This window comes from Urtica dioica, chromosome 10 (genome assembly GCF_054948205.1).
Source record: "Urtica dioica subsp. dioica isolate 48M chromosome 10, U.dioica_male_clone48M_v1_H2, whole genome shotgun sequence".
Classification (NCBI taxonomy): Eukaryota; Viridiplantae; Streptophyta; class Magnoliopsida; order Rosales; family Urticaceae; genus Urtica; species Urtica dioica.
Window position 1 is genome coordinate 5,072,848 of NC_142765.1, and position 15,933 is coordinate 5,088,780.

At 34.3% G+C, this 15,933-nt stretch overlaps 2 protein-coding genes, 2 long non-coding RNA genes and 1 pseudogene across 5 annotated transcripts; 3 read left to right on the forward strand and 2 right to left on the reverse strand.

Annotated features, from left to right (window-relative positions):
* The first annotated feature begins 3,468 nt into the window (after positions 1 to 3,468).
* Positions 3,469 to 5,612, forward strand: LOC149383205 (11-beta-hydroxysteroid dehydrogenase-like 4A). 2 transcript variants are annotated; one of them, XM_089629297.1, is made up of 6 exons: positions 3,469 to 3,682; positions 3,766 to 3,958; positions 4,041 to 4,126; positions 4,560 to 4,691; positions 4,846 to 4,962; positions 5,073 to 5,612. In XM_089629297.1, the coding sequence occupies exons 1-6, from the start codon at positions 3,500 to 3,502 to the stop codon at positions 5,283 to 5,285; spliced, it is 924 nt and encodes a 307-aa protein (XP_089485423.1). In that variant the 5' UTR covers positions 3,469 to 3,499; the 3' UTR covers positions 5,286 to 5,612. The 2 variants fall into 2 exon arrangements, with proteins under 2 accessions (XP_089485423.1, XP_089485424.1); XM_089629298.1 differs by lacking the exon at positions 4,560 to 4,691.
* Positions 5,613 to 8,612: 3,000 nt separating this feature from the next.
* Positions 8,613 to 9,340, reverse strand: LOC149383206 (uncharacterized). The gene is made up of 3 exons (XR_016301908.1): positions 9,316 to 9,340; positions 9,082 to 9,165; positions 8,613 to 8,967 (listed from the first exon to the last, which is right to left on the reverse strand). It is a non-coding gene; the product is annotated as an uncharacterized LOC149383206 (long non-coding RNA).
* Positions 9,341 to 10,555: 1,215 nt separating this feature from the next.
* Positions 10,556 to 12,319, reverse strand: LOC149383207 (uncharacterized). Its single transcript, XR_016301886.1, has 4 exons — positions 12,052 to 12,319; positions 11,800 to 11,875; positions 11,317 to 11,525; positions 10,556 to 11,201 (listed from the first exon to the last, which is right to left on the reverse strand). It is a non-coding gene; the product is annotated as an uncharacterized LOC149383207 (long non-coding RNA).
* Positions 12,320 to 12,586: 267 nt separating this feature from the next.
* On the forward strand, positions 12,587 to 14,180 carry LOC149383208 (11-beta-hydroxysteroid dehydrogenase-like 6). Its single transcript, XM_089627713.1, has 5 exons — positions 12,587 to 12,607; positions 13,137 to 13,208; positions 13,292 to 13,484; positions 13,561 to 13,646; positions 14,082 to 14,180. The coding sequence occupies exons 1-5, from the start codon at positions 12,587 to 12,589 to the stop codon at positions 14,178 to 14,180; spliced, it is 471 nt and encodes a 156-aa protein (XP_089483839.1).
* A 100-nt stretch (positions 14,181 to 14,280) lies between these two features.
* On the forward strand, positions 14,281 to 15,817 carry LOC149383209 (pentatricopeptide repeat-containing protein At1g08070, chloroplastic-like; annotated as a pseudogene).
* Positions 15,818 to 15,933: the final 116 nt, after the last annotated feature.

Here is a 15,933-nt window from a genome sequence, read left to right on the forward strand (position 1 = left end):
TAGTTTTCTTTGCTTGTTATCTCGTGTTTATTTCTCGTTTATTTTTACGTTAATTCATTTGCCATTTTTATAATCACATCCATCAACAAATCTGTGAAATCAATTTGCTTTAGGTTGTTTAACGTCGGTATAGTAACTAGTCTCTGTGGGATCGATACCCGTTACTTACGTAACACTATTACTTGTTCGATACGTCCGCTTGCGTGCTAGTTATAAAAATATCGCAACAATTAGCTATGTCAAACGTTTAAGTTGGTTATTTTCCTAATTGACAAAAAAAATGGCACTCACATACCAAATGTTGTATCTGAAAGTGATTTAATCATTAAAAATAATTATTCAAATAACATGTGCAAAAATAAAAAATAAAAAATTGCTCTCAAGCTTTAGAGGAGTGTTTTAGTTTTTTTATTTTTTTTTTCTTTGTGCTAAGTTTCTTAGGGTATGAAAATCTGAGGGAAAAAATTAATTTTTTTTTTCATTCCGAGAAAAAGTCGACTGAAATAAATTTGAGAAAAAATGTATTGCTATACTTAGAATTTTTTTAGTGAAATAAGTGAAAATGTAAGTATGTTTACACATGTGGAGCTATTGGTAGGCGTGCTATCTTCTCACTAGTACTCTTCCTTTTCATAAAATTTCATTTACCTCCACACACAATAGAGATGTTTTTAGGTCTCATTCAAACATATATAGCCTAAATAGAGGACAAGGCTTAGTGATCCAAAACATTCGTTCAATTTTTCTAGGCCATGGCTAGCTCAAACTCGATAGTCCTACGATTAACTCAATTGCATAGATCAAAAATTGATCTCTTCAATGGCATGCCTCGTTGAACAACATCAAAAACGAAAATATATTCCTTTTATTTTTGGCCGATCCATACAAATTACATTGAAAGAAATAATACAAAATTATGACCAAAACTTGAGTGTACAATTGGTTGGGGAAACAAGTTATTTAATAACTGAATGATTGGTGACTAAGCTTGTGGTCTTCTTCAGGGACACCACAAATTTTATTTTCAATGTTTATAGAATATCTTCTCTCTTTTTATTATTTTTTAAGTATTCTTTTTCCTATGGAACTTATTGTCGACAGATTTTTTTAAAAACTAATTTTGAGGGGTAGTATTGAAATTAACCTCTCTTAAATGATACTTACATAGCCGCCAATTTATATACTTTGGTTTGCTTGATAAAAACATTATTTACCATACAGATTGAGATCAATGTCATAATTTACTCGTAAATTCGTAATCATTCCGCCACAAAAATAAGGGTTAATTTTCACAACAGAAATATATGCGACGACAAGCTGTTGCAATATTGGCAAGGCTAGCTCAGTCGGTGATAAACAATCTACTGCTAAATGATGAGATGAAACAAGACGGAAGAAAAAAAAAACGTATAAAGAAAGGTGAAAAGAATCACCAAAATGTTTTTATTTTTTTTTATTTTGGTGCGATCTGCGATGGCGCTACAAATTTCAAGTAAAATGCTTGACATGGTTATTAGTTTTACTTTACGTAACGTCGTATTTTAATTACCTAACTGTCCGCTGTATATTGGGCCAGATAACGTCCAACTAAAGGACTTGTATTCATGTAAGCATGAGAAAATTCAATCATGCATACATATATAACCCTGCGATTGAGATTGGTGCATTATTGCAATGTTATATTAGATTACGTGACGACATCATATTCTTAATAATTCCCAACTTAACCGTCCGGACCTCCGTAACACATTAAATGCATTTGTACTTGCCTAAGAAAATTAGCAAATTCAATCGTGTTTATAATTTAATATACATATATATATATATATATATATATATATATATATATATATATATTACTATATATTAGAATGGTTCGACAGAAAAAGTTGCAGTGCGATAAATGTGATTTTTACGGAACTTTTCTATGGGGTTTCGTCAGATTCCCTTTTGCCATGTATAAATTTGCACATAATATATCTCTCAACCCACAACTGTCACAAGAAAATCGCATGTATCACACTTTGGGTTTTTTAGGCACATGTATATGCACGTCTTGAGAATTAGTCGTGATCTAATTAATTACCTTACAAATAACTGAAAAGTGAAAAAAGAATTATGTACTAGGTTCACACAGTTGCGACTATGTCATGTTTATATTATTGTTATTAGATGGATAACACACTTCAATAAACTTACATCGTGTTTTCTGAGTCTCTCAATGTGTTTTTCATAATGCTGTAACCCAAATATAAAAAATAAAAAAAATAAAAAAATACCTACAGTTTTTTTATTTATACAAGTCCAGAAAAGACGATAGATCATTAACCACGTCTTTTTAGAAAGTCCTCACATTGTAGCGAAAAACCTTAACTTATAAGTGATCAGATACTCCCTAAAAATTGTGTATTTCTTGTAGGAGAGTTTTACGTGTACATAGTGAAAAAAAATTAAAAAAAAATTCAACCGTGTAAAATGAACGAATTCAAGACTAATTTAGTATAATATATCTATATCTTGTACTGATTTTTTCTTGAGGTCCATCAAAAATATATTAGCGGGCATTTATATTTGATGAATAATTAATTATTATTGTAAAGGGTGACGTAGAGTTAAATAATCAATTTAAAGTTACGAATTTGCAAAATAGACAAAGTTTGTATTAATATAGTGAAATAGCCAAAATATGTAGCAATCTGGTTTCAAAAATTGTTTTGATCCTAAGATTAATTTTTTTGAAAGTGATAAATTGTTTATAATATTCGTAAAAAAAAAATTAATCTTGGCTGTCAAATTTTTTTTTTAAACATAAATTTGACTATTTTGCTGAAAAGTTGAAACTTTGACTATTTTGCTAATCAATAAGTTTCAAATGGCTATTTTGTACAATTTTTCTCATTGTAAATGAGAAATTTCATTTTGTGGACCTCAAAAGTGGAGAAATATCAAGGCTAGACTCAATAGTTGCTAATCAATAGGTTTCGAATGACTATTTTACTATGAAATACGATTATTTACAATGAAATTAAAAGATTTAAGATGATTTACATTGAAATGCGATGAATTAAGATGAAAAGATGGGCTGAAAGAGTATTTTTGTTTGAATTTAAGTTAAAAGTCAATTTTTTAGATATTTTGCAACTATGAGAGTCTAATCTTGATATTTCTTCACTTTGAGATCCACAAAATGAAATTCGTTACATTTCTCATTCATATTTTGTTTTCTAAGAAATTTATATCAACCAAGTTAATACTCAAAAGGTGATATCGACCAAGTTAGGCACTTAGTGGTTACAGCTCAGTATAATTACATATCCAAACCGTACACTATTACCTTAAAAAAAAAACCCGTATATTATTACAGGTATTAAATGGGCCCTTAAATGAATATGCCCACAATAACACACATACCGGTATTATTTTCTTATAAAATCATACAAGAAAAAAGAGAGCCAAAAAGAAGAAAATGGATTATATAAACAACAACAAAAAAATCAAAATGAAATTGGTTCGCAATTTGATCAATATTTCAGTTCCTTTCATTATACTCACTCCATTAGTTTTTATATTACCAATATCATTTACATTCAAGCTTGTTCGTTATGTAAAGAAAACCCTTTTTAGTGAAAATGTGGCCGGAAAAGTAATCCTTATTACCGGAGCAGCTTCAGGCATCGGCGAGGTTAGTACATATATTTTTCTATGATAGAACCCTATCTATTAATAGCATAGCTAATGTTGTTCTGACCTAACTTGTGTGTGAAGCAACTAGCTTATGAGTACGCCAGAAGAAATGCACTTCTAGTTCTGGTTGACATTGATGAGGACAATCTTGTTAGAGTATCAAATAAAGCCAAATCAGAAGGATCGCCTGATGTTTTGTCTGTTGTTGGAGACGTTTCTAAAGAGGAAGATTGTGAGCGCTTTATCAATCAAACAATTAACCACTTTGGGAGATGTAAGTGAATTTTTTTTTTAATTGTTTTTTTTTTTTTTAAGTTTGATGGGATTTGATCATTAATTTTTTAATGCACAAGTAGTAAATCATCTGGTGAACAATGCCGGGACTGCAAGATCAAGGAAGTTTGAGGATATCCAAAAGATTTCTGACCACATTCCTGTTATGGTAATCCTAAGACCATTCATTCATTATTTTTTATTTATATAAACAAAAAGGCTACATTCATTGTTCCTTTTATTGATTTTTTTTTTCTTTTTAAAACTCGGATTTTTAATAAAAGCCAAAAAAATAACTTAAATTAAGGAGAAATTTGAGCTGTAATTACACTCACTAATACACTTAAGTGAGAAGGTTCATGTCGGGAAGCCGCTGGAAACTGAATAAGTACAACAAATTTAACCATTTATGTCACGGATAGCATTATAACATATATAATAAATATTAAACTACAAAAATTGTGTGCGCATGAGCTCTAGGATGTTAATTTCCGGGGTACAATTTATCATAAAGTTCACATAACAGTTTATGTCTTTTTATTTCTGAAACATGTATTAACCCTTTATCTCACTTACTATAATTATAATTTTTGTTTGGCTAGGATGTCAATTTCTGGGGTACAGTTTATTGCACCTATTTTGCTGTCCCACATTTGAAGAAGACTGCAGGGAAGATAATTGTGATTTCTTCAATTTGCGGATGGAATCCTCTCCCAAACCTCACCATCTACAATGTAAAACATTATTTAGTGACATCTAATAATCTCATTTCACTAACACAAAACAAAATCAACTTGGCTTTTCTATAAAGTGAGTGAAAATGATGACTCTTATCACAATTTTTGGAGTGGTGTTAATTTTCTGTTACTGCTGGTGGGTCGATTTCAGGCAAGCAAGGCAGCCTTAATAAACTTCTGCGAGACAATTAGGACGGAACTCGGTTCGAAAATTAGCGTAACCATAGTCATGCCAGGGATCATCAGGACATCATTGACTCAAAAATCGGTATAGTTTATAAACCTCGGATCCTAGTAAGGCCTTTCATTCAAATTCGGAACAGTTTTTAATATTTGCATTTTCCTTAGCCAATTTTTGTTCTTTTTTTTTTTACATAGGAAATGTTTAATCAATGTTTTCTCCCGCAAGAATCTCCCATTGAATGCGCAAAGGAGATCTTGAGGAGCGCTTGTCGGGGAGACTCGTATTTGACCGTTCCAAAGTGCTATTGGTGGTTGTTTCCGCTGAAGACGCTTTGCCCCGAGGTGGTTGAATTTTTGAGCCGTCGGATTTTCATGTTCACTCAATCAATGTCTTCCAAGAATAAATAAATAAATAAAATAAGTAAATAAGCCTTGATAATTAGCTATATATAATAATATATGAGCATACCTACAAGTATAGCGAATTGTCTAGCGAATTGCGAGGGATGATAATCTTTTTTATAATTTCAGAAACCCTTATCAAGGGAGTGATTTTCAATGGATCTTTGATCCAATGTTTGAAGATCAAGAATAATAATTTTTATTATTTTATTTTTTTCAGCTTTCAAGTGATTTTCTGTGTATGTGATTATCTGGCAAACGGAAAAGAGATTGCCACAAGAAAGTATGTTTAATACTAATCCCATATATGCTTTATATAGAACTCGAACGTTAAATGAACCTCTGTCTCTTTGTTCCTTATGGTGCTACGTTGACTACGTGCAAGCTTGGAAGAATATTAAATATTCTTTTTTTTTTTTTTTTTTTTTTTGGAGCAATTTTTCTTGAGCAAAATCATCCTTTATATTATTAGCATTAAAGCCTCTCATTCCTTTCCAAAAAAAAAACATTTAAAAAATAATAAATTTCAACACCTAAACAAATAAGAGACTTGTAAGTGATTTGCCATTTTTTTATGGGACAATTAAAATTATAGTCCAGCTATCTTTTCAATTGTCACGTGTCTTGTCTTGGTGAAGTCATTTTTTAGATGTCGGGAAGCTTAAGAAAAATCTGGATAAGATCGGATGTTCTTACTTTGTGTTGGCTAATTATTTTGTTATGGAAAAATTGTTGTTCTCTGTGATATTAGAAACATCAGCCTGCAACATGAGATGTTTGTTTTACACGTCACCACTGTGACGTGGATTTATGTAGACAATCTTCTTGTTTGACATGCTTTCGCGTTTTTCCTGATCGTCCAATGAGATTTCTCCAAGTACATTGGAAAACCCTAACCAAGGACACTCAGTTGTGGACGTGTCATATAAAAGGAATATTGTTTGTTATTCTTGGTAGGGTTACATACTTAGGTTTTCGTTGTAATCGTAATCGCCGAAATATTTGGTCCTAGGTGTGCATTTTACTTTGTGATACCGACAACCATTGTTAGAGATTAGTCACAAATTTGTTTTGATGTTATTCTGATTATTGTAAAAAAGAAAACCTATATTTATAAACGTTGTTTGAAACACTGAGAGAGTGTGTGAGTGAAAAGTGAGGGGAGCTCAAACATAAGGGAGCCTAGGTTAGTAATCATAAGGGTATTCTTGAAGTTTAGGAAACCTAGAAGGTGATCATCCATGGTTGTCCAACGTCGAACTTATTGTACCGTCTAGTGAAATTCTTTTTTCACCAGGAGTATCATCCCCCAGAAACACAGTTGGCCGAACTGGGTCACCAATTACTCTCTATAATCCGCTAAACTACTTAGTAGTTTTTATAACACCTTTAGAAACATCACGAAAACAGTCTTTTTCACCGGATATCCGAGAGTTTCAGAAGATTTATAATCGTGACGAAGGGAGTGGAATCAACTCCTTTCGAAGCCGAGAAAGAGAGAACACTTTTGAGGCTTAAACTTGAAACGTCACTCAATCCGCGATTCTAATGAGAGATTTGAGTGTGGTGGTGGTTCTTCGCTCCACTTCACACCGGAGGTGAGTTCTTAGCTGTTGATTATTAAGAAAAGAGAAAACATGAGCTAGAGGAATGCGGAGGATTTGCCCCCGGCGCATGCTCCCCACATCTAATAAAGAACAAAGGACGGATTGTCGTAATTTCTTCGATCGTGATAGGGCTAACCCTTCCGAGACTCATCATATACAGTGTAGAAACTTTTCCATGAATATTGATTCAACGTGAAGAAGAAAAAAAAATACGTATGCTTATTTAGATTATTAGTTAAAATTAGAGAGTATTTCTTTTTAATAATAATTATAATTCTTTTTCAGGCAAGCAAGGCAGCCCAACTCCTATTTTTTGAAATGCTGAAGGCTGAACTTGGTTATGATATTGGGATGACAATTATCACTTCGGGTGTGGTTGGCTCGTAAATGATTGATGATCACTTTTGGTCCCAGGTATATACTTTTAACAAATAATCTCCACCACCGGTTTTTTATATATCTAATATCAGGAATACAGACATTTGTTTATCGTACATTTAATTTATGAGTTGGACATTTTCATTTCATTAAAAACAAAATAATATATGTCTTTGTTCAATATTTTTTCTTCAATCAATCCCTATGTTTTGTATCTCTTTATATGTTCTTTGTCTCTCGTGTTCAAGAACCCAGTCCAGTTCGTCGATGGTTTGTAGGTTGGGAAATAATCAAGTATAAAGTAATCTACATAATCAAGTTTGGAACTCTTATATTTAAAATGGTACCTTCCTTAACCCACATTTTTCTCCATAGTCTGGAAGTTAATTATAAATCAAAATAATAGTATATATTTATAAGCATTAACATAAGATTACACCTCTAACAGATAAATAAACCTCAGAACGTCATATTGAGATGAAATCTCATCATTGGTCATACTAATAAAAAGTTGGGTCAAGCGACTATATAGTCAAATAGAACTTAAACTTTTGCAAAATAGCCATAGTTTGCCAACTATAAGCAAACTAGTCAAAGTAAGAATAATCTAGGCTGGATTAAATTTAATCCCGACAAACTATCACTACCAGAAATTTGGCCTCTAACTACTGCCGAACGCCGTAGTCATTTTAAATCCACTACAGTTTACTGACTGTCATCTATTGCACTGGAGTCTTATCTCTTTGATTATGACTCCAGTGTTTGGCCGTAGTGTATCTGTTTTATAAGACTGTAGTTAAAATATATAACTACATTGTTTAGATGTAGTCTTACTAGTGGCATCTATAAACACTACAACGTTATGCTGTAGTTATATAGAACTCAATTACATAAGATAAAAAAAACTACAGTTTTAACAAGTAGTCTTAATTGAGTCAATTAGACAGACTACGGCGTTTTTGTGGCATCTATTGCACTGGCGTCTTATCTCTTTGCCTATGACTCCAGTCTTTTCTGTTGAAGACTACATTTTTATAATGTAGTTGTTCAAATTTTGAGTCAATAAACACTACAGCTTTAAAGAGTAGTTATAATTAATTGAGTTGGACAGACTACGGCGTTTTTGTGGCATCTATTGCACTGGAGTCTTATCTCTTTGTCTATGACTTCAGTCTTTTTTGTTGAAGACTACATCTTTTAGGTGTAGTTTATATTCATGAAGTTATATTTTAACAATATAGACTACATTTTATCTATGTAGAGAAATTCTTTTTAATAAAAACATATATTTAAATAAATAAATACATTTATATTAAATACAATAATAATATCCAAAAAATCTCATATTTCATTAAATCAATAATAAATATCATTTACATAAATATCCAAAAAAACACCAAATAATGATTTCCAAAACAAATTCCAAATTGTACCTAATGAGTTCTATACATATAATATTCTAACTAGGATTGAGGCAATAGACATGGTATCTTTTCAGGAAAAAAAGAACAATATAGCTTTTCATGAATGTGACCTGTAAGTAAAGTTTCAACCATGAATACTTGAGTTGATGTAAACAAAGCAAATATAAGAAACTTACTAACAGTTAATGGTCTAAGAAACAACTAGAGATCAGAGAAATTAACACATCACAGCATCGACAGCCCTGTGAGCAACGGCGCTTCCGGTGCCAAAGGCCATTCCTGCACAAACGGGATAAAAATAGCAGACACGTTCATTTACCAATTCACTGCGAAGATGATCTGTAATGCATAGATTAGATGGTTTCGGTTTGCATCGAAGAATTCGAAGCATACCTTGAGCGATCGTGGATCCAATACCGCTTAGCATCCCACCACCACCGCCTTGTTGGACGGGAGCCGGGGGAGGTGCTTGATGAACTGCATCGAATCAGAAATTTGTTGATTAAAAAATTGCACATAGCTTTATTTGGTTTAATCAGGTATTTTTCAAGTAAAGCTTTTAAATCAAAGAATCTTGTATTGTAAATAATTATGATTTCAGTAATACACAGAATGAAGAGTAGATACCTGGGGCGGGACGGGGAGCAGCACGGAGCAACACTTAATGCAAATATTACCCTTTAAGAACACGTCACAAAACCGAGCAAATAATCTGAACAAAAAATTAGAAATTGAGCAAATAAAACTCCAACTCAACACTTAAACATCGAGACCCATGTATTAATCCAATGATTCAAGCTTCAGATTGTAAAAACCCCAAAAATTAAAATCCAATTTTCGGCCAAAAAGAAGAGAAATTCATAAACACAAACCCTAGCTCACAAACTCTAATTAGAAATAAGCATAAACCGCGCCCAAGCATAAGCAAACCACGAAACTCAAACTAAGAAATTAAAACACTACTACAAAAATAGGATTCTACAACGCTTAAAAACAGTTGTAGAATGATTCTACAACACTTCTTAAGCGTTGTAGAATCCTGCGTTGTAGAAGCTTCTACAACGCTTAAAAATCCGTTGTAGAATCCAACAGCTTTCTACAACGCTTAATTATCCGTTGTAGAAACTAAGCTTCTACAACGGATTCTTAAGCGTTGTAGAAGCTTCTACAACGGTTTGAATCCATTGTACTTCTACAACGCTTAGCTTTAAGCGTTGTAGAAACTATCATATCCTACAACGCTTATCCATAAGCGTTGTAGAAACACCGAGATTCTACAACGCTTAGCCATAAGCGTTGTAGAAACACTATGTTTCTACAACGCTTATGTTAAGCGTTGTAGAATCCCTAGTTTCTACAACGCTTATGTTAAGCGTTGTAGAAAGTGGGTTGTATAATCCAACATTTGTAGTAGTGAAACCCCTAATCAGAAACACTAAAATCGGACCAAAGAGGAAAATATTTTCAAATCGAAACTCCTACCTTGTTAATGAACAAGCCACGGGCCACGAACTATCTCTCGGAATCTCTCTGGCTCACTCTCCCTCGCGAAATCGCCCAGAGCAAAGTCCCATTTCTTTTTTTTTTTTCTTTTTTTCCTTTTGTTGTTCTTGGTAGTAATGTGACGAGAATAGAAGCAAAGAGAAACTTCAAAGGCTTCAAGTAGGGCTAAAGGCGGTCGAGCGCATGACAGAGGTGATGAGACGGATGCAGTGCGTGTGAGAGAGGGAGAACGGGATGAGAGTGAGACTTTGATGAATAAAAAAATGGTAAATTGAAATTAGTATAAGTGAATATAGTGTTGTTTCTATACTTGGTGGAATTTGAAGTTTTCGTACACCGCCAAAAACAAAATCTTTTGTGGAAAATAAATAAAATGTACCTCGAGGGTATAAGGTCATTAGGGATGCATGAAAACACGTCTTGGTAGATAATTGAGTTTTCCTGTGGCAGGGAAATAAAATTTAGACATGGAGAAGATAAGAAAAGGACACAACTAAGCTAACTAGGCAAATTTCATAAATGACACAACTAAAAACTAGAAGCTATTAGGTTCCATGGAGATTTGCATTCATAAGTATTTCTTGTTAGCGCTAATTCATCACAGCTTCTCGTATCACGAGATCAAAATCATGGGTTCATACCACTGTGATATCCATTTTCTTAAATGATGGGTATAGTGAAAAATGATTTATTTATTAAAAAGTTCAAAAACTTGTGGAAAATAATTCAAACTGATCTAAAAAAATAAAAATAAAAACTGATCTCACCTTTGCAGTTGCTACCCACAGATCCTTGTATGTTGTGTCTGATACAGGATCACTGATTTGATTTATCTGAGAGGAGTCCAGGTTTTTGGAATGTCAATTTCATTATCTACGACTCTTAAATAGGACCAAATCAAGAGAACTAAACGTTTCATTTTGTACTCACAGTGAATCCTTTGTAGTCACAGTGAATCCTTTGTAGTCATGAGCAGGATAAATCAACGTCTCTTTCGGCAATGTAAAAATCTGCCTCCATGATGTATGTGCCATATATATATATAAAATCTTTTTTCAAAATTTGTTCAATAAAAAATTATCTAAAAATGCTTCATAACATATTTATACATATCATTTTTCATGCCTGTGAATGCACAGATTTGTAGAGCTGCTCTGAACAATAATTTATACAAATATAGAGGAGCCATGGAAGAATATAATTACCTGCCCAGATGGACTGTCTAATGTATACCATACCGCTCCTGTTTGACCCTCATTTTCAACTGACACAGACACTGAACCAAGTACAGCACTTTTCCAAATGATATCCCAATCATATATAGTTACATTAATCTGCGATTCTAGGTAAGAAGTAAAACTCAATTGGGGAAAAATAGTTGATACTAATCAATCGATATTGTGCCATATTGCATGATTTTCAATAGAATTGCATCCAGTGGACAATGCAGCAAAATCATTGTTCACGAAACAATTTTTGCAAGTCATGTCAAGTTTGAACTTTGAACCGATGATGTTGACTCCACAATAATATAAAATTTAAAATTGAACAAAGAAATCGGAGCTTCAAATCTTTTTGGAAGAGAAAGTGCGAAATTGTGGCTGATACCTGGACAGGAAGTTCATCAACTGAAAAATTGAATTCCTCGCCCCACATTGGATTTCTTGAACCAGGGACCATTGAACTGCGTCCGTAAAAGTTACAGCTTATTCACACCACACATGTAGTTAAAGAAATTTCATGAAAGGACATCATTTCCGGCTAAAATAACATTTTTGCAAAATCTAACCCTCTAATATTATCTTTGTTCTCAGACAAATCGCAGTGGCAAAAAAAGAAAGAGAGTACACAATTGCTAACCTGAATCGCTTCTCTGTACCGCATGTGATGATAGCATATGGATCCGAAGTGCCGTTCAAATTTGCGCCAATTAGATTTTTAGAAACTAACAATTCTAACTGGAAAATAGGAACCAGATGATCCAAATACCGAGTTCACAACAACAATGTTCTTTCTTTTCTTCAAACTCTTTATCACTGAGACAAACTATAAGTAAAAAACATACCTTTATTAGATATGCGGAATTTGCTTGAAGATCTCCTTTCAATTCGAACGTCTACGAAACATGAAAGACGAACAGCGTCAAACTTTGCTGAAAAGTTGAAACTTTGGTTATTTTGCTAATCAATCAGTTTCAAATGGCTATTTTGTACAATTTTTCTCATTGCAAATGAGAAATTTCATTTTATGGACCTTAAAAGTGGAGAAATATTAAGGCTAGACTCCATAGTTGATAATCAATAGGTTTCGAATGACTATTTTACAATGAAATTCGACGATTTACAATGAAATTAAAAGACTTAAGATGATTTACATTGAAATGCGATGATTTAAGATGAAAAGATGGGCTGAAAGAGTATTTTTGTTTGAATTTAAATTAAAAGTCAAATTTTTAGATATTTTGCAACTATGAGAGTCTAATCTTGATATTTCTTCGCTTTATATATCCACAAAATGAAATTCTTTACATTTCTCATTCATATTTTGTTTTCTAAGAAATTTATATCAACCAAGTTAATACTCAAAAGGTGATATCGACCAAGTTAGGCACTTAGTGATTACAGCTCAGTATAATTACATATCCAAACCGTACACTATTACCTAAAAAAAAAACCCGTATATTATTACAGGTATTAAATGGGCCCTTAAATGAATATGCCCACAATACCAAGATTATTTTGTTATAAAATCATACCAGAAAAAAGAGAGCCAAAAAGAAGAAAAGGGATTATATAAACAACAACAAAACAAATCAAAATGAACTTCGTTCGCAATTTGATCAATATTATAGTTCCTTTCATTATACTCACTCCATTAGTTTTTATATTACCAATATCATTCACATCCAAGCTTGTTAGTTTTGTAAAGGAAACCCTTTTTAGTAGGAAACCCTTTTTAGTGAAAATGTGGCCGGAAAAGTGATCCTCATCACCGGAGCAGCTTCAGGCATCGGCAAGGTTAGTACACAAATTTTTGTATGATACAATCCTATCTATTAATAGCATAGCTAATGTTGTTCTGGCCTAACTTGTGTGTGAAGCAAATAGCTTATGAGTACGCGAGAAGAAATGCACTTCTAGTTCTGGTTGACATTGATGAGGACAATCTTGTTAGAGTATCAAATAAAGCCAAATCAGAAGGATCGCCTGATGTTTTGTCTGTTGTTGGAGACGTTTCTAAAGAGGAAGATTGTGAGCGCTTTATCAATCAAACAATTAACCACTTTGGGAGATGTAAGTGAATTTTTTTTTTAATTTTTTTTTTAAAGTTTGATGGGATTTGATCATTAATTTTTTAATGCACAAGTAGTAAATCATCTGGTGAGCAATGCCGGGACTGCAAGATCAAGGAAGTTTGAGGATATCAAAAAGATTTCTGACCACATTCCTGTTATGGTAATCCTATTAACATTCATTCATTATTTTTTATTTATATAAACAAAAAGGCTACATTCATTGTTCCATTTATTGATTTTTTTTTTCTCTTTAAAACTCGGATTTTTAATAAAAGCCAAAAAAACTAACTAAAATTAAGGAGAAATTTGAGCTGTAATTACACTCACTAATGCACTTAATTGAGAAGGTTCATGTCGGGAAGCCGCTGGAAACTGAATAAGTACAAAAAAATTAACCATTTATGTCACGGATAGCATTATAACATATATAATAAATATTTAACTACAAAAATTGTGTGCGCATGAGCTCTAGGATGTTAATTTCCGGGGTACAATTTATCACAAATTAAGTTCACATAACAGTTTATGTCTTTATTTCAGAAACATGTATAACCCTTAATCTCACTTACTATAATTATAATTTTTGTTTGGCTAGGATGTCAATTTCTGGGGTACAGTTTATTGCCCCTATTTTGCTGTCCCACACTTGAAGAAGACTGAAGGGTGCGTAATAATATGCCGGTTTGCGCAATAATATGGGTGCGTAAAATTGTGCCAAATGAAAATCAAAGCCCCTTTGCCATTCATCAATTTCAATAAACCAAACAATTTGCTCACATTTTTTAACAGCATAAATGTCCGTAAAATCTGCGAGCCAAAGAAAAGTATTCAAAATTCATGGCCTACTCGTCAAGACACAAAACCCTAAAACCTTAAACCCTTTGTTAAGATCACTCGCAGACTCAAATGACCCCAAAAACGCACTTCTCATGTACAACCAAATGCTTGTTCACAATCACAATCACTCACATTGTCACAATCACTATACTTTCACTCACGCTCTCAAGGCTTGTACTAAAACACGACCGCCTCAGGAAAGGCCTGGAAATCCATGCTCACGTGACCAAAATCGGCCACGTGTCTGATATCTTCATACAAAACACGTTGCTTCATTTCTACGTAACACACAGTGACGTTGTCTCTGCCTCCAAAGCGTTCGACTCAATTCCTCGTCCCAACGTCGTGTCTTGGAGTTCGATTTTTTTGTTTCGGGGCTTTCGAAGTGTGGGTTTGAAGAGGAAGCCATTGTTAGGTTCTCTTCCATGGACGTTGAGCCCAATTCTTTCACGCTCGTGAGTCTCGTCTCTGCTTGTTCTGGTATGAAAGCTTTGAACTTGGGCAAAGCGGTTCACGGATATACCTTCAGGACTGTCTTGGAGAGTAATAGCATCATATTGCACAACGCAATGTTGGATTTCTACGCGAAATGTGGGTCTTTAGCGTACGCAAGACAGATGTTCGATGAAATGCCTGACAGAGACGTTTTCTCTTGGACCACTCTTATAGGAGGCTGTGCTCAGAGAGGACTTTGCGAAGAAGCGACAGAGCTCTTCCGACGGATGATCGAAGACGGAAATACCGAGCCCAACGATCATCAGCTTATTGTCGGCGTGTTCTTCGGAGGAGCTTTGAATTTAGGCCAATGGATATATTAATACATCAATGCTCGGAAAAGAGACGCCGCGTCGAGCATAAATGTCCGCAACGCCCTCGTCGACATGTTTGTAAAGTGCGGGAATTTGGACGAGGCGGTTAGGGTTTTCAACGGCTTGGAGGACAAAGACGTAATTGCGTGGAGCTCGATGAAGAACGGAATGGCGACGAACGGCCGCGCGGAAGCCAAGTCCACGGAGTCGCTCCCGCGAGGGCACGTTCGTGGGATTATTGTCCGCTTGCAGTCACGCGGGATTGGTCGATCAAGGGCTGGCCTTCTTCGATTCGATGAGACGGGTTTACGGGATCGAGCCCCAGGGCCGCCACTACACGATCGTGGTCGATATGTACGGCCGGGCCGGGATGTTGAAGGCCGCCGAGGATTTCATCGCAGAAATGCCGATCGAAGCGGACTATGCAGTTTGGGGAGCTTTGCTCAACGTCTGCAAAATCCACGGCGATGGTGATATGATCGAGAAGATCGGACGGCGCAGCGGCGTCGTTAACGATGGCGGTGGTTGTAGAGGAGCGAGTGGCAGGGCTTTTGCTCTGCTATCGAATGCTTACGCGGGTTGCGGTCGATGGGGCGATTCGGATGAGATTCACATTGAAATAACTCGGCTCGGACTGAAGAAAGTGGATGGGTGTAGCTGGATTGAGACCAATCCAGAGATGTGAAAGACGTTTTTTTTTTTTTTTTTCCTTCTTTTTATTACGTATAGTTCTTGTACTGTGTTTCTTTTGGGAAAAGAATTTAGAAAAGTTGCTACGTATTACCCAAAAAAAATAAACTT

Bases quoted from the DNA above. Each gene is read 5' to 3' on its own strand.
- LOC149383205 (XM_089629297.1), top strand. From the start codon at position 3,500: ATGAAATTGGTTCGCAATTTGATCAATATTTCAGTTCCTTTCATTATA. The intron at 3,959-4,040 runs GTAAGTGAATTT...ATGCACAAGTAG, and splicing joins AATTAACCACTTTGGGAGAT to TAAATCATCTGGTGAACAAT. The intron at 4,963-5,072 runs GTATAGTTTATA...TTTTTTACATAG, and splicing joins CATCATTGACTCAAAAATCG to GAAATGTTTAATCAATGTTT.
- LOC149383208 (XM_089627713.1), top strand. From the start codon at position 12,587: ATGAAAAGATGGGCTGAAAGA. The intron at 13,485-13,560 runs GTAAGTGAATTT...ATGCACAAGTAG, and splicing joins AATTAACCACTTTGGGAGAT to TAAATCATCTGGTGAGCAAT. The intron at 13,647-14,081 runs GTAATCCTATTA...TTGTTTGGCTAG, and splicing joins CTGACCACATTCCTGTTATG to GATGTCAATTTCTGGGGTAC.